The following is a 21,933-nucleotide window of genomic DNA, read 5'->3' as shown; positions in this document are numbered from 1 at the left end:
ATAGCTCTTTGTCAAGTAAGTCAAGTCAAGTCAAGACACTGTTTTTAGTACAAGTCCCCTCAAGTCATTATATACATGCCATTATTGCCTAATCTTTCTCTACTTTGTTCAGAGCCACAGAGCTTACAAAAACAATTGAATTGAAGACAAATTATTTGATTGATTTGGCCATACCTGCCTGCCAATGCCTGATCCCATCAGCTTACTCTTTTAACTGTTAAGAAAGAAAATGTTTTCATCCTATTCAAAATGCCTGTAAACCAAAACGCATGTAAGTCTATGGTAGTGTTTATCGGGTTGCCACGGTAACATGCTTGCAGGTAGAGGTATGCCGTCATTGGCTTTTTTGTTTAGAATGGCCAGAAATGAAGATAAGTTTGTTATCTTAAGTTCGGGAGCTACGCTATTTAGGCATCTAGGTCACACACATCAGCGTTTGTGACTTCCCTCCAACCCTCTTCTAATTATTATTCTAATTTATCTCTTAGATAAGGGTATCGAGGCCCAGGAGCCAACAGCCCTCTTCGTCCGAAGCCCCAAAACTGCATCCATTCCTGTAGACTCCTGTTGTTCATGTTTCTCGTATGTCAATGAACACTTTGTATCTTAGCTGGGGTTGTGAAGTATGTATGTGCCAAATTTAATTTATCCAAGTCAAAGTAAATATTTTCATCCCATTCAAAATGCTTGTAAGCCAGAACGGATGTAATTCTATGGCAATATTTTGTTAGGTTGCCACGGTAACATGCTTGCAGATAGAGGTATGCCGTCATTGGCTTTTTTGTTCAAAATGGCAAAAAGGATGTCTGTGTCAATTTTGATTTGTCTACGTCAATGTAAACTTTTTGACTTAATTCAATGTTCAAGGAGTCGCTGTAGAGCCTGTGTAAAATATAGCTATATATATTATATATTATTGCATTCAGCTCATCATTTTGCACAAAACATATATCTGAGCCCGGAAAATAGGACATCTCATGCCAGAGCTACGCAAGTTTTTCACACACGAGCTCGCCCACATTTGGAATTCTATCAAAAATCAGGGGGTTTAGAGTGGGGTCATAATATAATATTTACTTGAAAGAGTCTGCACCAATTTTCATAAGTCAAATGTATTTGGAAATTTTAGGTGGTGCTAGTGAGTTATTTTGCGCCGTACATTTTTTTAGACACCAAAAATCAACATTGTCCCCGATACTGAATCTTAGGTGAATTTTTGTTTTGTTTTTGTTAACATTCAGGGGATCAAAATTTGGGTGGGTTGTGGGAGAAAATATAACAAAATAATAATAATAACAACTCTAAAAACTCGAGCTAGAGTCATGTAATTTTGTCACATTGTGCCAAGTCACAAATGAACCCTTATAAAAATGTTTTCAATTGTCTATGACAAATAGATGGACTATTATGACTTTTTAAATATCAAATTTGGAGAGGGCTCTAGAGAACCATTTTATTAGCTAGCCTCTACATTTGCTTATCATTGCGGTTCAGCTTGGAAATGTTCACAAATGCTCCAATAATATTAAAACAAATAAACAAAATTTTAAGAAACGTAAATTATTTTTAAATTAAATTTGATTTTGTTTAAAATTTACAATGACCATATTCAAAGGCGTATCAGCTTCAAATTCATAACATTGCCTTACTCGTGGGTTTTGTATCTTGTGGCCAAATTTGAAGTGTTTTCAATGAAAACTGTAGGAGGAGATACCAAAAGTATAACAAAATGCACTTTTGTCATTGCCCTGTTTGATCCAATAGAGCCGACTTCCTGTCTGATTTAGGGGTTGGTCATAATATCATTCTTTACATGTCTTCACATGAACTATTTTTTAGAGTGAGCGTCATATTTTGAGTGTCACTTTTTTGTCGTCGGGCTCCCATTGGCCCCATGTTAATTGATTTTTAATCAAGCCGTCTTTTTCATGGAATCTTCACTTTTGATACCATTCACTAGCATATCTGTTCTTGTTCAATGCACAATTTTTGCATTTTTACAGCCCCCGGATACAATTTGAATCCCTTTACACTGCGGTGGCAGGAATTTCTGTTTTGATCCTGAAACCAATACATTTTAAATGTGTTACCTATTTTGACTGTGTTGATCTTTTTACGGCAATGTAATTATTTATTATTATTTAAGATTTGGATTTGAAGTTTGAATTGATTTAAAGTGTTTTTTACATGTGTCTGAATGTGCAATATGTGCAGCCAAGAGGTTAAACACTGAGACAATAATATTTTTAAGCATGAGATGCTTGTCTACACAGCCTGGGGGATGACTGTAGAAAATGTATTTAATATGAGTCTGGCAGTTTTTCAGTGGTTCCCCTATAACGCCCCAGCCCCTGTATGTGTCAAGCCGCCCCTGCCAACCTGAGCTGAGTTTGCAAACTGAGTGGATTGCGACAGAAATATAAAATGCCTTGGGGTGACCATCCATGGACGCCCAATGCAATTCCCATTGTGAAACACCTCACTGAAGAACCAGGGATACATTAAATAACTTTGAGTTTTGCACTGCTGTGCAACAGTATTGCATTAATAACAGCAACAATAAATCTGCAATTGGATATTTTTGAATGAGATTTCAGACTAGGTCAATTTGGGCCTACATTAAATAAAGACTCTTTTTTGTAAAGACATAATGCATGGTTCTTTCTGCAGCTGCCTGTGCTCAGCTAGAGAATGGTGTCCATAAAAGTTGTTGTGTGTAAACAATAAATCTAATGACACATGTTGTAACACTGTAATAGTCCAACCAAGACCATAGTCCCCTCCTATAATATAAACCACACAGTGTGTGGTTTACTACATTGAACATCGTGAGGGGTTTGTTGTAATATATATTATGATATACTTGTAATAACCTTTTGGTTTAAGTAATCCAAGAATTCTTAATAATTTCAACGCTATTTAAATAAAAAAATATGTTATACTCGGAAGCGGAGTGAGTTTCCTGTCTTTCAGCAGGTCTATCCTTGCCGTGAGTGAGACCATAACATCTCTTGTTTCACAACAAAAGACATTATGACTAGTCAGGAAAACAATTTGGCAAAAACAGCTTTTACAAATTGGAACACTTAGATCCAATTATTCAATTGTTGGTCTTAGTCATGGAAATAGAACAGAATATTTGTTTGGGTTTCCTAACCACATTACTCTCTTGTAACCCTTACTTTTCCCAACTGGCAGCACTCAGACTGTTTTTCACATTAAAACAGTTTTACTGTTAAAGGAGAAATATTCTTTGCTTCGAAAGATAAATCTAATCTTGATTGTACCATATAACATAATAAAAAAATAAGTTGGGTATGAGCTATTTCATTGTTTTGTTGTTTTTACCAATTTCACTGTTCCCCAGCTTATCTGCCTTGATCACAAATTAATTTAAGTTGTGAAAGACATGACTGTGTCTGTCTTGCAGATGTCCAGATGTTATTGAAAACAACACAGGAGGATTAGATGAATATTTGTTGCATTACGGACTGTCGTACTGTACTATACTTTCACTCTGGTTTTGACAGACTCACACAGGGCCGACTATTATCAGTGCAAAGTTAGCAAATCAGGTGCAAATGTAAAGCCCTTTAGTAAACATTATGTTCCTGCTTTATTCTCAACTACATAAGCATTTCTCCAAGTCCAATCTCCCTGACACCAAAGCAATGCAGGAAGTGGTAACCACAAAGCCTCTCTCGTCATTATGGATTTGTCTGAGGTGTAAACTGTTATGCTTTTGTTTACATGCACATTTTAAGGTAACTGTAGTACTATGTAATCTTTGCTTTCTGTATTTGTAGCTGTATTTGCTTTTGAATACAATAGATGAATACAATACTTGCCCAACTACTTGAGTGAAAAGTGTTTGGGTGAATATTATCTAAATACTTCAGCTAGAATTTTGAATCCATAATCCTCAAGAGTTAGACCCCTGGGTCAAAGGCAAACCAAATATTGCTGGGAGGTCTTTTCAACAGTCCAGATTGGATCATTAGTCATTCCAGAAGCTAATTGTATTGCTGGACCCAGAATTTCATGTGCGTGTCTGAAAATATGTGGCTTTGGAGCTATTTGAACTCTGAGCATTTATCTTTTACACATGATGATTCACTTTTCACCTGGTCACTGTAAATATTGTGGCGCCCTGTGTGGGATCTATCACGCCAAATCCCACATTTCCCCCTCAGACTATTAATATCACAAATATGGCTTATTCAGTTCAGCTAATGTTAAAAGCGCCAATGAAAATACACGATTGATTTGCCTTCAGACAATAGATTTGGATTGGAGTCAGACAATGTTTTCTCACTTTACATTGTGCCAGATAAAGAATCAAACTTCACTCTCTTAAATCCACGTTTGTTTTTATTTTTGAAGGAGAACCCAGTCAGTGCTATGTTTTTGACGGAGATGGCATCTGTGAGGAGTTTGAGCGTGGCTCTAGTGTACAGGACTGTGGATACTTCACTCCTTTAGGCTTCAATGACCAGTGGGCATCGACTGCTACCGCCTCCCACCAGGACCTCCACAAGTGCCCTGCTCGGGCTGTCACTGGGGAGCCTGAGCTTAACAAGGTAATCAAACGTTTTGGCTTACCATGGGTTTTTCTCAATATTAGTTTACTTGGAGTTGTACTTTGATTGATTCATACATGTCTGAGTGATCCTTTTCTGCATTTGAAGTGTGAATGTACTTCTCATACCCCAGCCCATTGCTTTGTGCTTACTTGCAGTTCTTTGAAATGTGTACGGACTAAAAATTGACCCCATGAACATTTTATAAAAATAAAAACTGTCAATTAAGCAAAATAATTGTTTGTTGCAGACCTACAATGAACAAAATGTAATACAATTACCTAAGAAACATAAATCACTATTACATTATACAATGGAATACTTTACTCAGGCGGTCATAAAGATAGTAATGTTCAAAAAATCAAAAGCATTTTACTGGATAACGGCTCAAGGGCAATTGTGTGCCCAGTAACAATATCCTGGACAATATGTTCTTGCTACAATCTCAACAACATCAACATCATCCAAGTACAGAATACCTGGCACCAAAGCACCACAGGAATTGGTGATCACAAATCCCCTGTAATTTTTATGGATAAAACCTATTATGGGTAATGTGTACAACAAATATATAGACCACATGTCGTGTCATACAGCACCACATAACATTCTTCTAATGTTCTTCTAAGATGAAAGTCGAGACGTCTTGAATTTCAAAATCATGTCCAGATGATACACTACGCTGGAACACTCCTGGACAAATGAGGGATTACACCTACATTCTTCTATAGTGTGAAAGATAATGTGATTTGCATTTACTTAGACCAAGCTACATTGTTTACAGTATAAACATTATTGTAACTCTTAATCATATAGCTTGCTCAAAGCATTTGGGACCAATCAACTGAATTTGAGTGGATCTTAAATTACTGAAGTCTCATTGAACATAATTCTCATGAACAAAAGTTTTTTTTGTTTTCTATACTGAACACATTTTTGCTAAATCTGTAAAGACAGTTCAGATTTTGGAGTGCATTTTGATTTTGTGAAGTAAATTATGTCTGACTGGCGGCTGAGCCACGAAGGAAGAAGAAAAGCCCAGCTCATAAAGTTGAAGGACAGTCTGGCAGAACTTTCAGTAAAAACATCTTATCATGGACTTCCAACTAATCCTAAACCAGTCATTTCTATTTACAATTTCAGGAACGAGCACGACTGACAGAATCATAAATGATACTCAATCCTTCTTCAACACGGGTACTCCCAAGAAATTATAATAATGTGTTTGGTAGAACCAGTTGCAGGGTAAATGCCCTCTCTGTATCAGAGGATCGAAAATGATAATTGAAAGCTACTGTTTTTGTAATAACCTTATACCACTGTGAAAATGACACTCAAAGAAAGAAAATAATAGGATTAAGATCTTGTTTTTACAACTAAACATTGACTAAATCCATAACCACCCAGATCCAGGTCTAGTCAAGGTAGAATAGTATCAAGACTCTGGACTAAACTGGACTCTAAGGGTGCGTTCAGACCGCGGTGTCCAAATTTGCGCCGGATACGCCTATACATTTGAAGGCTGATGCGCGTCCGAGGCGTCCAGCGCACAGGTGGAGGAATCATTGTATTTCACGGTGTGGCTGTTGTTTTGGTCCTTCTTCCAGATAATGAAATGCATAGGTGTAATCTCTGTTAGTACATATGACAGGTTAGACTACACATCTCTCCAAAATACAGTGAGCACAGTTACATTTAATACTTCGCCAGACATTTGCACTGTTATTCCCAGTCCGACAGGTCCCACAAAGTCCACAATGTTACCCCCTGGTAAACTGGATGCTTTGACGCTGCAGTGTCAGTGCAGTGCCCTTAACAAGGACAAAAGCAGGACAAGTGTGAATACAGCCACAGATTCTGAATCTCATTTCATACAGTGTTCTTGTATGGTGGTATTCATGTTTTTTATTTTCATTTGAGTAGCACTTTTTAAAAAAGCACTTTCATAAGCTTTAAAAAGCATAAACAAAGACTTCATTCATTATGAATAATAATTAAGGTTAAGGTTATTATAAAATGTATTGCTGTTTTATGCTTTTGCTTGTATTCACTTTGACTGATTTTATTGGTTCAGGACAGGTAAGATTAAATAGAGCATTTATATTTTTTGTTGTTGTTTGAATAAAGTGGTTTAGTTAAAAAGTGTAAAATATGCTATATTAATAAGATTTGTATGCAGCTGTGCAGATCTCAGCACCTGGACCTGGTTGACAGACCTCCCACTGGAGCCTGGTTCCCCTGCACTGCTCAGGGCGACAGTAACGACCTGGAACACTCTTACTGGCTCAAGGTAAAGACTTTTTCCATTTTTACAAACATTTTCATGTATTAATAATTTGTGTTGTTTTGAAGGTTTGAGACTAATCCTTCTGAATATAAGAGTCTTCAATTATCATGGTCCATTTATTCAAAATTGCAATCAAATGAATGACAACTGAAAATACAAGCGGATTGTTCATAGTAGTAACAATACTAAAAGTTTTTAAAAACATATTAACAGTAACAGTGTTTTCAAATAAACTCTGTATTATTGCTTCTTAAGAAGTCTTTTCCACTCTGGGTTTTTGTTTGGTTTGTGTGTTTTGAGCACTGTTGCTATCATTCATTTTTTCCACGACCACTCTTCCCACACTGAGCTCAGCGGGTCCGGAGAGTGTTGGGTAGCTGTTGATGTGACTGATTCTTGTCTGTCATGTTTGGGATTACCAAGCCCTTATTATAATACATATCCACAGTTTTAGTCAACTTTCCATTTCATACAATTATGGACAACCTATTTGTATGACACAAATTATATCCACAAGTAACTCGTCACAAATGAAGCGGTGGCTCAGTGGTTAGATCACTCGTCCATCGACATGTTTGCATGTAGAGAAAGGAAATACCAAAACGGTGCAAGTTATACGTCTAAAAACTATGAACCTTGGTGATTAAACCCTGCAAAGAAAGACAAGTTAAATAAATTTTTATGTATGTAGAATCTTATTGTTTTAGTATTGGTAAGAGGGGAGGGAATATACAGTCCGAGGTGGTTGATGAATTTTACGTCTTTATAAAATGCTTCTATTTAAACAACTTCTATCTGGGGCCCATCTCTGGGGCTTTTTCCTTTTATTGACAACATTTAAATTAAATCTAAGTAACATGATGCATACTAATTATTATTTGTTCATTGTGCATGTTGTTGTTGTTGTTGTTGTTGTTGTTTTATGGCGGTTGGCATCCGAGTGTTGCATTACCGCCAGACTTTATTCCAGTTCATTGTGCATTTATCTCAGGTGGGATTTTCTCATCCTGGTGTAGCGGCTTCAGTCATGGTGTACCTGGCCTCAGACGGTTCATGGTCCGGGGAGCAGTGTCGAAGAACAGCAGCGATTCTCCTGTCAGATACAACTGGGAAGAACCACTCGCTGGGTACATTACAGTTGAATCAGTACTGCAGCTTAAATCATTTTGAATACTGTGAGCCGTGACACAAAGTGAACGTAAGAGTCAGTAAGATAAAGTAACACAAGCTAATTTCAGTATTAGCTATCAGTAATGGGATTGAAATGCCACAAACCAAAACTCTTCTTTGGATCATTATTTGTGCATTGTTTGATAAGTACAATGTTTGATCTCACTTGTTGTTATTTAGTCCTAAATGTAACTCATTTTAGTCCTGATGTAGGCTTAGTTTGGTCCTGTTCTAGTCCTTGATTAGTCCTGATCAGGTTTGATTTGTTGAATGTGCCAGTGTGAGTGCACCATTATCTTAATGACACTTGTGGACTTAAGGGAGACTATGGGGTGGACATAGGGCTGATGAGCAGTGTAATATTGACAGTTAAGAGCTGAGTTCTCGCTAACATTATACTTTGTTTTTTATTAGGCTCTTATGACCTGTCGTGCCATCACAACCCCCTGGTGGTGAATGTGACCCACGACCTCTCTCGTCCCTTCTTCCTCACGTCGGCTGTGGTCTTGCTGCTCTCGTCTCCTTCGGTGGCCGTGGCAGGCGTGGCTCTGAGGACCTCCTGCCACTTCAGCACCTTCGCCCTGACTGGGTGCGCATCACAGGGTGGGCTTCCCCACAGCTACCTCTCCCTTTGCACATGCACAGTGCACCTGTATGAAGAGAACACACACTGACACACAAAATGTAATTCATTAAAGGCCAAGTTTTTTGAAAGCCTCACTTTAAAAAGACTGATTTTAGAAAGCTAATCTAAGTTTAACAGACTTGTCTTTAGTAATCTGGAGTTAGTAGTGAGTCTGACGCACTTCTGAGGCATAAACCAGGCTTGGACACACTTTGTCTTGATTGTCTAAGGATGTTTTATTTCCCTCCCCCATGTTATTGGTTTCATTACTTATTTCTCCCACAGTTGTTTGAGGCAGCCATGTCAGTTGGACAGCTGCAGTCCACCACAGATAGACCATGGCTTTGTCAGGTAGGATCTTTGTCTCCAATAAGTGCCTCATCAAACATCCAACCACAGTGAAGTCTGAATATTGTGTATCTGTGCAGGTGTACAGGAGGGGGAGAGGCATCACGCTGCTCTGTGCGGTGTCATCGAGGCTACAGTGTTAAGTTCCTCAGTGGCAAAGGAGAGCTGTCCTATCAGGTTCAAACTCATCAATCTAAATTACATTACAGTGGTTTGAAATTGTTTTTTGTTTTAGTAATATTCTAAGATTTTATGGAATGAAATACATAATAAGAATTTAAAGCATGTTTTTTGCATGCATATATAAAGTACAGAAATGTCATGCAAACATTTTTGTATGTATCCAGATGTCATTATCATTTCATCATATGGTAAACTACCATTTTTGATAATTAATTATTTGAAAATAAAAAAGAATCTGAAGTAGAACCCATTACTATTGCTAACCTATCAGCGTATTGTTAAAAAGCTGTCTGTATCCAGAGAGAGGCAAAGCTGGAGTGTTTCCATGGTTCCTGGGATCGTATGGTTCGGTGTCAACCTGTGGACTGTGGCCTTCCTGGACAGTCCCACGTTTACCACGCCATCTTCAGCTGCCCCTGGGGAACTACCTTTGGGAAACAGTGCTCTTTCACGTGTGGTTCTCCAGCCATACTACAGGGTAAAGCGCATCACACCACTTTCATTTGATGTGTCATTTATCTCGCTTGTATATAGATAAAATAGAATTGCTCATTGTCAAATTGAATGTCAAATCAAATCAAATCAATTTATTTTTGTAAGGCCCAAAATCACAACAACAGTTGCCTCTGAGGGCAACTGTTGTTGTGATTTTGTTTGTGAGAGTCATAGTCAGTGTATGTTTATATATTATTCTCAAGAAGTATATCAGTAATAAATAAGACAAAACAGGTTCTAAATAAAACATTGTTATGCACACTTCATTCACTAGTTTTCCAAATGTTACATATTGAGCTGAAGTGTGGGGAAACAGTACAGCAACTTTTCATCTTGCAAAAAAAAAAGCAATGCACATAATACAGAGAGGGGACCACACCACCAAAAAATATTCAAAAACATAATCAAATTTTTTTTATAAGGGAAGGAGAGCATAACTTAATAGAAAGATTTAATTTCAAGTAAGCAAGTAACAATGCTCAATGCAGCATATTGAATAAAAAAATGTAATAAAAAGAAGCAGTATCTTTTTTTTGGAAAGGAAGTACTGGTAATGAGGGGTAGAAGATGAAAAGTTATAGTTCTTCCCACTCCTTTTTGTGCTAAAAATGTATTGTTTTTTGTTAGTTTCGATAAAAGCTTGATTATTGTGGACTATTGTAAGTGCACATAATTTTGCTCAGAATGAACTTAACTAACTATATTTGCTGAAATAAGTTTTCTCACAGTCCAGCAGATTGCCTCCACCAGAAGCACCAGATGCATCACCAGATTCACACAATACTTAAACAGCTTGCAATGCCATGATTAAGATTAATTATATTTTATAGACCCAATAAAAGTGTGTTATGATTTTCCTTAAAGACTGACATTCACACATACTTCATGTGGGGCCACGCCGGCTCAAATATTAGCTTTGGGCTACACTGAAGCCATTTTCTTATAACTTTACTGCAAAACTATAAAACTAAAGCTGAATGACTCCAGGGGAAGAAATTAATCAAAGCAGAGAGGGAAACATCAACATATTTTAATGTCCAATGCACACACTGTTTTGCCATCAAGTCAATATGATTTAATGTGAAAATGTGCGCTATTTTACAATTTGGTAGATTGAGCAAACATAAAACACGTTCAGCTTGTTCTGTTTCAGCTGTACAAGGCCGTAACGTAAATAGAATAGACTAAAACCACCCCCTTAGACCAAGATTTGTGTATTCATCATGTAGAAAGTATCAAGTATAAAGTAATAGACTCTTGTTTCCCTGCAGGTGACAGTGACAGGCTGGTGTGTCTAGAGGATGGCCTGTGGTCCTTTCCTGAGGCCTACTGTAAGATTGAGTGCCCAGAGGTTCCCAGTATCCCTAATGCACATCTGCTGACAGGAGAGTGTCTTGCTTCAGGGCACGACATCGGCTCTGTCTGTCGCTACAAGTGCAGCCCAGGATATTATGTGATGGGCAGCCTCAAGAAGAACAAACCAAGGTAAGTGCTACAGCATTTATCCAATTGTTGTGTGACATTGTTTCTCATCTGGAAGAGTTAATCCATTCATCAGGGCACATTAGCAGACACTGAAGTAACAGAGCCAACTTCAAAGTGTGTGCAGTGTTTTACTGTGCATGCCTCCCTTCTTAGCAAAGGAAGTTCCCTCTTTCACTTTGTTTTTCAAGTGCACCATTATGTGCAGCTCAACAAAATCTGTGTCTTTGATTTAGGTGTTTTATGCAACAGACCATTATAACACGACATGTGGACACCCATTTTTATACAGTGAAAATATTATTTTAAAATTATACTATAGTTCACAAGTGTTGTTCTATGTTTTTAAACTTAGTGCAGATACTAACTATGTTCGTTGTCTGGCCTATTGTATTCATTAAGACCTGTTTACTACTGAGCAAAGCTTGTTAATGAGATGAGGTCTCTGTTAGTGGAGACACAGCCCCTGGGCTCACTCTAAATGTTTCAGAAAACATTGTATCAAATATCACATAAGCACAATTTTACTATCACATACAGTAAGGCCATTAAACTCTACTATGGCAGGCTTTATGTTTTATAGTTTTACTACACTTGTTGCCAATGTGGTGCACTATTTTATGTTTGCATTCATTTGCAGCTGTGTATCTTTATAGGCTACATTACAATTATATGTGTAAACATTTTAATAACTTCTGATGCTTTATCAAGTCAACATGTGAAATCAAACAGCAGCAATTAGGTAGCTTTAAGGAGGCCTTTTTACTGCAGCCTTCCACACAAGTATCCACATGAAGCCATGTTGTAACACATAAACGTATTTATTTATAGTATTGAGATGGAATAAAAAAGAAAAATAGTTTCTCTAAACAGAAATATCAAAACGTAAATGTGAAGAACAATCAATCAATCAATCAATCAATCAATCAATCAGTCAACCAACCAAGCGCTTTAATATTTACATATTTACATGTACTTATTTTGTGTATCCAGGAAGTACTTTAAGTTGGAGTGTCTGGAGGAGGGGCAGTGGGAGGAGGCTGGGTGTGAGCCTGTGTCCTGCCCAGCGTTACCTGATGTGTTCCAGGGCATGTACACCTGCACCAAGGGCCTCTACTACGACAGCTACTGCTCACTGCAATGTCCGGACCCAAAGGAAAATGTACGATCCAAGTAGTGTTTAACAATTTAATACACCAAAAATGAAAGTCTTATATTCCCCTTTCTAATCAGCAGAGTGTAATTCATTGCACCAAGGATGGAAAATGGATATCAGAGTTCACGATGTGCTCCCAGCTCCAGGGATCGTGTCCACCTCCAGCTGAGTTCAACTCAGTGGAGTACATCTGTGACCAGGGCACGGCTGTGGGTGAGTAGAGCTGGAAGAACTTTCAAAATTGCAATTTAAATGAATGCAATTATCAATTTTCTAAGTAACATCATGTTCCCTGTAAACAAAAAAAAATTATCCTATCGTATTAAAAAACCTGCGGTAGTTTATACCTCCACAAACATTCTGTTGTATAGAATTCTTGTATTAGCTTGGCAGTTCATATTTCAGTCCTTTCTCAAATATGATTGTTCCTGGACACATTTTAAAAAACACTCTCTAAACAAACTATTCTTGTTTCAAAATACAACTTGAACATTGAAATTGTAATGTTAAATTACATATTTTTCAAAAGCCTTCAGCTCTATTAGTAAGAACATCTCATTGAGGGCACTGGCAAGGTATCACCTGTCTTTATCTGGTTTACATAGTATTTGAAAGTAGTTGCCATTGGTATCGGGTTGTAGATGGAATTACATGTCAAATCATTGGATGACAAAAACAGACGAAACACATAACTGAACCTGGAGGCTTTGAGCAGCATCAAAAGAATTGCCTGGATGCTTTAGCCCTTACCAAATGTTTGTTTCATATTTAATACTATAGTAACTTGGCATTTGTGCTCTGAAACTCAAATTACATAATTCAAAAGCAAATGAGACAGACATATGATTTTTCACTCAAATAAAACTGAACTGACATATTGTGGTGCAAATATTTGTTTTTACGGGGAGGAATGCCTTAGTGAGTTTGAAGTAACGCATTGCAAAACAGTAGGAAGTCTCTTAAATCAAAGGCTGCCAGGAGTGAGAGCGGTTGATGACAGTCAATGAGGCGGTATGTGGTCTGTGGCTCCAAGTTTGTCCATGAATAAATTAGTGTTTGTGGTTTGTTTTTCCTTTTCGGTGCAGGTGCTGTTTGCCTCCCTGTTTGCACGGAGCTGTTTGACCCCGTGGTGTTGCCCAATGGCACAACAGCAGACTCACTACCGCACTGGGTGATGCCAACACAGCTCCAGGTGAGACTTGTTAAGTTTAAATGAGTCCTTAGCATCACTATTGGCAGTGGTGGAACGTAACAAAGAACACAAGTAAAAGTACTGCACTGTGAAATGTGTAGGTATCTGTATTTTATTTAAGTACGTTTTACAGTTGATACTTTTTACTTGAACTTCACTGCATTTGAGAGGAGGAATCTGTCATTTCTACTCCACAACATTTTTGAACTGGACTGAAATGTAGAAAGTACTTTTCCTGTTTTTCCCATTCGTGACATTCTGCTGAAAGGTTTTGAATTTGAGCTTCAGCTTTGAGTAAACAAACCTACATGCATTACATGAACTAAACTAAACGTTACTAATTAATGTTTAAAATGTATCTGAATTGAGCTTCAAAATCACTACATTTGACACTTCAAAGTCAAAGTCTGTGGGTACGTCAAAACTCTTCAATTCAATTTATTTTTGTAACACCCAAAATCACAGTTGTGCCTCGAAGTGCAACTGCTGTTGCTAAACTTGTACTTAAGTAGATTTTATATATGAAACTTTTACTTTTACTTGAGTATTTTTTGCTCTTGTATCCGTTCTATTACTTCAGTAACTAAATTTAGTAATTCTTCCACCACTGACATATAGAGGTTCTAAAAAAGAAATGCAATTTTAAAAAATCTATCTATCCTATATCTTATAATCTATCCCTGAATCAGAGTATCATTTGAATACAACTAAACCAACAGTAAGCACAATATTTTAACCTAATGAAATACTTTCATACAAGATGGTTCTGAAAAGTTTTTTTTTTAGAAAGTACAGCTACTTTGAGTACTTTTACTTCTGCTACTGCTTTTACTTCTAATGTTCTGTACTGTACTGTACTGTTCTACTTCCCGCACTACTACTAGAATGTCTACGGTTTATCATTGGCTTCAATACTATACAAAAGTTACTGCGTAGGACATAGGTCCAAAATACTATTTAATCAAGCAATTTTGCAAATTGAAAGTATTTGAAAGATGCTACGGTACTGACATTTTGGACTCGAATTTGAAGCTAAAGTAAAGGCTTGTTACGTTACTCTTTTTTAATTATTCATTTTTTAGAAATTTATGTTGTTTTACCATAAATACTAAATGTAGACCCCTCTACAACTATTCAGGAAAGGTTCAATTTTGTAAGCCTCACTTTAAAAATGTTATAGGATTTGTTCTGCATGATACTAATCAGTGTCTGGATATCCATTTTTGTAAACAATTTTACAAAAAAAAATCCCTTTAAATCTCTCTACCATAGTAACTTTCCATCTGAGACTCCAGCTTAACACAGTTTGTCTCCAGCAGGTTGACATTTCTAGGCAAAAAGAAACATGATATGGGAAAAACTACTCCCTTCAATAATCACTAAGTAGCAGTAGGTTTAAAAATCAGTTGTTGTTTTTCTTGCTGCCGTGCAACCGGCTCTTTCGGCAAACCGATCCATGATAAAAAGGGCTCGGAATCTTATACAAAAACACCTATTAGGATGAATAATGCATGCAAACATCTGGTGGGATAAACTTCAATGCTGCTCAGGCTACTGCACTAATCTCCCTGGCCCCCACCCTCCTGGTTCAAACATGTCTGATGTGGACCCAACAAATTACAAATCTGCTCTGAGTTGGTGCTTCACCCAGATTTAACTCTACAATGATCATCTTTGTTCCTAATTATATTATCCCATGAAAATTAGCGCTTTAATCTCTATGGGATATTGCAAATGGTCTGTTGACATTTTTATTAACCAGCGTGGTATATGAGCACAGATGGGACACATACATCAAAACATTTTAGTAGCCCTTGTGCTACCCTCAAAGTCAGCATGTGGTTTAAAACACTTTATCTTTTTTTTTACTCTTTATGTTTTAAGCATAAAACAACAAAAACAAGCATAAAACAAACAAACACACACACAAATGGAGGGAGGGGCGTTGCGTTCTACTACAGACGCCCGTGGGTCACCCAGACCCGAAGGTACAGTAGCACGAGCGCTATACATAGTTGTAAAAGTAGTAGAGGAATACCTGTTAAATGATTTACAAATGTTAAAATGGTTGTAGTGGAAGATTTGTAATAGTGCTGATAGTTACATTTTGGCTTGCATAAAGTCTTCACTTACTTCTGTTATGCCCTTTTTAGCCAATGGAAATGGCCCTGCAGGAGCCTTGACCTGAGCAGTTTGTTGACCTGGAAATGTTGTTACTTTGGCTGTAATAATATACAGTATGGCATAAAACATATTTATGGGCCACTCAGCTCCATACAGTTATCTCTGTGAAGAATGTTCAGAAGTATTTAACGTTCTATTTCTATGGACAATGATTTGCTGCCCGAAAGTTGTTGCTTTAAATGTGCATCTTTTCTGTGTCGCAGTTATTCACTTACATGTTGTTTTTATTTGCCCTGGGGGCGCCACCTGCCTGTCTCCATAGCAATAGAAAAGTTTAATGCCATATAACATCTACATTGTGCCAAGCACAAAATGTTACAAAGTCCACCTTTAAGTACACACAATTTATAAAAAAAAACAAAAAAAACAATTTTACAATAGTTGTGAATCTTCTTGAAAAAGAAAATGTAATGATCTGATCCGTGCAAACATTGAAGGTTTAGCAGTTTTATGTCAGAACACATTTTTCTGATTTCCAAGAAAAGCTTTTAAGAAGTTTTTGCCGTAATCATGGCGATCCCACTCCTGACAAATGCTGCATGGCTGTTACCATCAGTGTGGTCCTGGTTATCACAGCCTGTGCGTTATTGTTTTAAGTGCAGCAGATAGTGCGGATTGAGGTCTCTGGTGACGTCAAACTCTTTAAGAAATGCTCACATCTGACTAAAGTGTTTAACTTATCAAGGCCAGACTTTCAAGGAAATTGTTTTTTCTTCTTTTTTTTTTTTTGAGTCCTCTTACCCAATTTCATAAAAACTTCCTTGATTTTGCAAACATGACTCACTTTCATTTTACTCTTCAGTGGTCAGTCCAAAGCAGTCCGTTTTGTTGAAGTCAAATAGTTGGATTGATTTGTGCTTGTGTTGGCCATGACCTAATTAACCTTATTTTGTAAGTATTTATTTTTCAAACGGTAATACATTTTATATTAAGACATTCTTCTTAAACTCACTTTTACACAAGAGTTTTGATATTACAATGGACTTGGAATAATGAAAATAAAGGAAGACAAAAAAATTCCTTGGTATTCAAAGTCAGATGTAAACAAACAAATAACAGTAGAACTAAGACGTGCATTTTGGCTGCAATCTTTACCCTTCTATTAGTGAAAACATGTAATTGCCCAATCTAAATGTGTAAACCTTCATGAATTCAGATCCATTTCATCTAAGGTGAACTAATTGGACTGATGTGTGCTTGTGTTTGCCATTACTCGAAAATATTCCCGCATCAGGTCACGCTGCACAGGAAACCACGGGGGAGTGTCTGCTTTCTGTGCCCATTTTTCTAGTCAACCATTCGCTAACGACCGCAACCGTCCCACTGATCAAAAGTGGGCAAAGAGACGCCCCACGCATGACCTCATCCGCACAGTGTGTGTGTACGAAGCTTTACAAAACTTACATTTTCAATCTGCAAAACAGTGTCAGGTGTCAAAGTAAAGTCCTTTTGCTTTTGCTGGGAGAAACTCTGACATCAGATGTTCATAGGGATTACAATGTGCAATATTTACTACAATCTTCTTATTATGGATGCCAAGATTATGATTATTTAGTAGACAATGTAATTATTAGGACAAAAAGGATATACAATTGAATCTTGACTTCACTTCACTAGCTTGTTTTAAAGTTTTTTATAAGTGATCTGTTCTTTGTTGTTTACTTTTGTACCTACTTTGTGTTGCAAAACTGGAATTTTCCCATTGTGGGACAAATAAAGGCTTATCTTATCTTCTTCTCACAATAAATCGTAACCCTAACCCTTTTATACCTACTTGTTATTTATGGTTTTGTGAAATGAACACTTAGACATAGCGGTAACACTTAGACTTAAGAACGTATGAATAAAAACTTAATTCTTTATGATCAAATGAAAGATGATTTAGGCCTAGTAACTACTTAATTAACACCATAGCACTGAGCCTTAATGCTAACCTCTTAGTTAAGTAGTTACTAATCTTAAATAAATCCAATAAATGATTTGTTTATGATGAGTTAAATCTTTTTTTCTGGCTTTATTAAGGCTAGAAAAAAGCCTTAATAAAGCAACTTTATAATAAAGTGGTACCGACATAGCTGTACTTATTACTTAAACAATATTTCTGTAGTTTTAAACATTCTTCTTTTATTTACTTTTAATATCTTTCCAGAGCATAGTGTGCACAGGAATGATGAAGTGGTTCCCTGACCCTCAACGCATCCATTGTATCCAGTCATGTGAGGTAAGAAGCTCGCAAGCTCTCAAAGCCAAATAAAGACCAGAAATATGCCACCTTTTATATAATACAGCACATTTCAGTCAAAAATAGCAGGAGTTTCTGTATTAGTTCTGACTATAAAGCAATGTCTGACAGATAAGAGTGTATTCATCTTTTCACAGTCCATATCAGAGTGAAATATGCACCATCAGTCAGCGCGTTGTGTCAAATGAAGGTGAAGCGTGGAGCCTCTATTTTCTTGATACTATGGGAGCTGTCCGACGGGCAGATTTACGAGGCGCGGACGTGAAAACTGTGTCCTTGAAGTTGATTTGTTGGTGATTCGGTTCATTGGGTTTATAAAAATATTTGATAACGAGATACAGTGGGTCTAGTATTCTCATCTTCATAGTAGAGTTGGACAGTACGGTGCATCAAATATAGATAATATTATGAATGTTGTTTTGATGATAAGCTCAATTTTGATACAGGTACATCGTTTATAGAACACATTTAACAAAGAAATCTGGGGTATGAGGGTATAAGGCGATATTTATGCACTTTTGTGATTAGTTTTACAGACATTTCACATTCGTCTGATAATTAACCTCAACTAATACTAATATTGCCTGATTATTATTATCGGGATGCTTTCCAAAAAATATATCAAAAAGATTAATATATATCAATAATGCCCATCCCTACTTCATAGTAACTTAATATCAAAAATTAAAACTTAAAGGTGGTATGGACGATTTTTGTCAGCAAATTTTTTATCATATTTCCTCGTGGCGTGGATGAATCATTTGTCCTGCCACGTATCAATCATAAAACGCACCTATTGCTCACCTGCAGCCGCGTGCGGTTCGTGCCCACGTTTCCGCGTGCCTAAGCGCATGGATCTATCATAATATAGTTCCCTCAGTGTAAGGGGCAAAATGAAGATGGAGAAAGACAGTTCGAGCTGACGCAGAAGTGGACAGAAATCTACGGGAGACGAGAGATGCGATGCGCTCCGTTGTACTAATAAACAAACGCACGTGTGTGTTGTATCAGTCCGCACGGGGGAGTGGCATGCGCACTTCCGCCTGCGTTCTCAAATCGCCGAAAAATCGTCCATACCACCTTTAATATTTCAGTCATTAATATTTGAAAAAAAAAGAGAAGCTAAATATGATTATCTGATTGGTCGACTATGTATATCTGCTCATTCTATCAGAGCTATAGTTCTGTCTAATAAATGCTTTCACATTGTTTGCTCCCATAAACGTGCTATAAATGTTTAGAGAACTTTTTTTAATTTTAGTCTTTGTGTGACAGAAGGCAAGGCAAGGCAAGTTTATTTGTAGAGCACATTTCATACACAAGGCAATTCAAAGTGCTTCACACAGCAGGAAAAATGCATCAAAATCACAAAGAAATTACAGAAACAGAAATACCAATCAAATTCCAACTGATTTTCTAAACTAATAAAATCACAAACAAAAGAGAAGAGTGCAAAGATAAAATTGTTTCAGTCATATGCGCAGCTAAACAAAACAGTTTTTAGCTTAGATTTGAACATTGTCAGAGTAGAAGCCTGTCTCACATCTTCAGGAAGAATGTTCCAGATTTTAGCTGCATAAAACTGAAACGCAGATTCCCCATGTTTTGTCCTGACTCTGGGCACCAGCAGGAGGCTGGTCCCTGAGGTCCTCAGAGTCCGAGATGGTTCATATGGCACTAACATATCCAAGATGTACTTTGGTGCTAGGCCATGGAGAGACTTGTACACAGAGCTGCTTTAAAGTCTCTTCTCTGAGCCACAGGAGCCAGTGCAGAGACCTGAGAACAGGACTAATGTGATGGTACTTCCTGGTTCTAGTCAGGACTAATGTGATGGTACTTCCTGGTTCTAGTCAGGACTAATGTGATGGTACTTCCTGGTTCTGGTCAGGACTAATGTGATGGTACTTCCTGGTTCTAGTCAGGACCCGAGCAGCAGAGTTCTGGATGTACTGCAGCAGAACAATGTGCAAAGACAATAAACTCCTACAGAACCGTTTCCATCCGCAAATGTTGTCAAGTTGACCTAATTCATCTTCTTTTGCAACGTTAATTGTACATATAAAATAATAATATATAAAAACAATTGAAGTCAAAAGAATTAGAGCAGAGGTCTTTGTTTTTATGGTGATAAATCTTCAGCTCATTTGTAAACAATTATTATCCTACAATTACAATCCAGAAACAGAATTTCCTGGTACTCAAAGTCAAATAACCGAAAGGGATTGTGTAAAATAAATGAATGAATGAATTATTTTGACTGAGAGTAAGTAAGAAAGTGTATTTTGGCCGCCTGCAAATTAAAACACATAATTGCCTAATCTCAAAACCTTCATGAATCCAGATCTGTTTCATTTGGCGTTTCCCTGTTGAGTTTGGACTGGGCTGGCCTTACCAATGGAACACATAAACTGTTGATGTCTTTGAGTGTTAAAGCTCTGATGCTGTGTGCCAGCGCTGCATTTTCCCTCTCCACCTTCCCGTGAATGTTGCTAGGCGAAACAGTCGCTCCTGACCAAGCGTCCGACATGGCGCAGTAATTTATCATAACCGACCACATGTGCTGCCTCTGCGCCGGGCCAGATCCGCTCCAGATGCCACTGCCTTAACTTTTCCCTTGGGTGTTAGGTCCTCGTCCAATCATTTAATAAATCTGTGAAATGACAGCTCAAGCAGCAGGGAACCAGCTACTGTTTCTGTTTTATTATATCGTTTTATATCTGTTTTATTATATCTACTGTTTCTGTTTTATTATATCGTCCTATATCAATGGTAAATCTATACTCTATCATCCTGGAGCATTTGAAGTTATGGAGAGAAGCTACTGATCATGTTATAGTGTCGTGTTAATTTTGCTCTGACTTTTATATTTGACATAAATCTTTTTTTTCTGTAAAGTCATACAGAATATATGGCTCTAGTTGTATTTGCAAGGGGAAAAACGTTGAAACTTTTGTAGACTTTTAACTTCCTCCTTGTTTAAAAAAAAAAGACAAATAATCTGTTTGTTGTTCGTGAAACTAATAAAACAATAAAGTAAATCTGAGTGTATAAGAAAAGCCAATAGGAAACTGCTATAAACAAGTCAATACGGTACCACCGTATAATAATTACACCTTAATAAAGCATGAACAAAGACTTACATGTAATGAACATATATTTTATTAAGAATGTGTTAGTCTTAGCAACTACTTAACTAGGGGTTAGTAATTGTTCAGTATGAATTATGTCTTTGTTCAGGCTTTATTAAGACTGATAAATGTGTGTTAAGTGTTGAAAGTGTTTTTGCGGGTGAACACATTATAGAGTATCAGTACGCAGTTAAAATCACTGATCCCAATAATAGAAAGCAGTGATTTTCTGGTAGCCCTGATGTGTTGTACATCTGCATGCTTTCACCAGTGGTTTTGAAAGAAGCCACTATATACAGTAATACAGCAGTTGACCTTTTAAACGCCCTGTAGGGACAGAGGTGCGGAGCCAACTCTTGCTGGTTTAACGGTCTTCATGGATGTATGCGTCTGAGTTCAAAGCCTGGTATTCGCGGTCGGAAAGCAATGTAAATCCTAATTAACCTCAACATGAGCCGTGACCTGCACAACGGCTCTCCTGTGGCTGACTGTGAGGTCCATGATGTGTTTGTAACAAAGAGGAAATCCTCGCAATAAAACATACGACTGAATGTCAGAGCCACTTACTCTTTGGGAAGACCAGACAGCTACAGGCAGTAAACATTAAAGACTAAAGGCCAGTGTTGGGTAGTGTTACTTTTAAAAGTAACTTGTAACATTACCTCATCTCTGCCCTGGAAAAGTTACTGCGCTACTGTGTTATAAAAGTAACGCGTTAGAATACTCTTCCGTTACTAATAATTAATTTGTGTTATTTTTAACCAACATGCCAACAATCCTTTTGCATTGCACCGACGCACAACAACAGAACGTGCTTGTATTAGGCCTGCAGTTTATTTAAATCAAACTCACCACATC

General features: G+C 37.3%; 1 protein-coding gene across 1 annotated transcript in view; it reads left to right on the top strand.

Annotated features, from left to right (window-relative positions):
• The window catches only part of pappa2 (pappalysin 2), a 47,557-nt gene that overhangs the window by 19,295 nt on the left and 6,329 nt on the right, over window positions 1-21,933 (top strand). The window contains exons 14-25 of the mRNA XM_072440943.1: window positions 4,384-4,580; window positions 6,760-6,870; window positions 7,859-7,994; window positions 8,452-8,626; window positions 8,948-9,013; window positions 9,091-9,187; window positions 9,494-9,671; window positions 10,960-11,173; window positions 12,164-12,332; window positions 12,407-12,539; window positions 13,412-13,518; window positions 17,852-17,923. Coding sequence (XP_072297044.1) covers window positions 4,384-4,580; window positions 6,760-6,870; window positions 7,859-7,994; window positions 8,452-8,626; window positions 8,948-9,013; window positions 9,091-9,187; window positions 9,494-9,671; window positions 10,960-11,173; window positions 12,164-12,332; window positions 12,407-12,539; window positions 13,412-13,518; window positions 17,852-17,923 — 1,655 coding nt within the window. The remainder of the gene's footprint in view (window positions 1-4,383; window positions 4,581-6,759; window positions 6,871-7,858; window positions 7,995-8,451; window positions 8,627-8,947; window positions 9,014-9,090; window positions 9,188-9,493; window positions 9,672-10,959; window positions 11,174-12,163; window positions 12,333-12,406; window positions 12,540-13,411; window positions 13,519-17,851; window positions 17,924-21,933) is intronic.

Source organism: Eucyclogobius newberryi, unplaced genomic scaffold (genome assembly GCF_026437365.1).
Source record: "Eucyclogobius newberryi isolate DKJ021-1_F unplaced genomic scaffold, fEucNew1.0.hap1 SCAF_12, whole genome shotgun sequence".
Classification (NCBI taxonomy): domain Eukaryota; kingdom Metazoa; phylum Chordata; class Actinopteri; order Gobiiformes; family Gobiidae; genus Eucyclogobius; species Eucyclogobius newberryi.
This window is presented reverse-complemented; position numbering and strand designations above follow the sequence as displayed.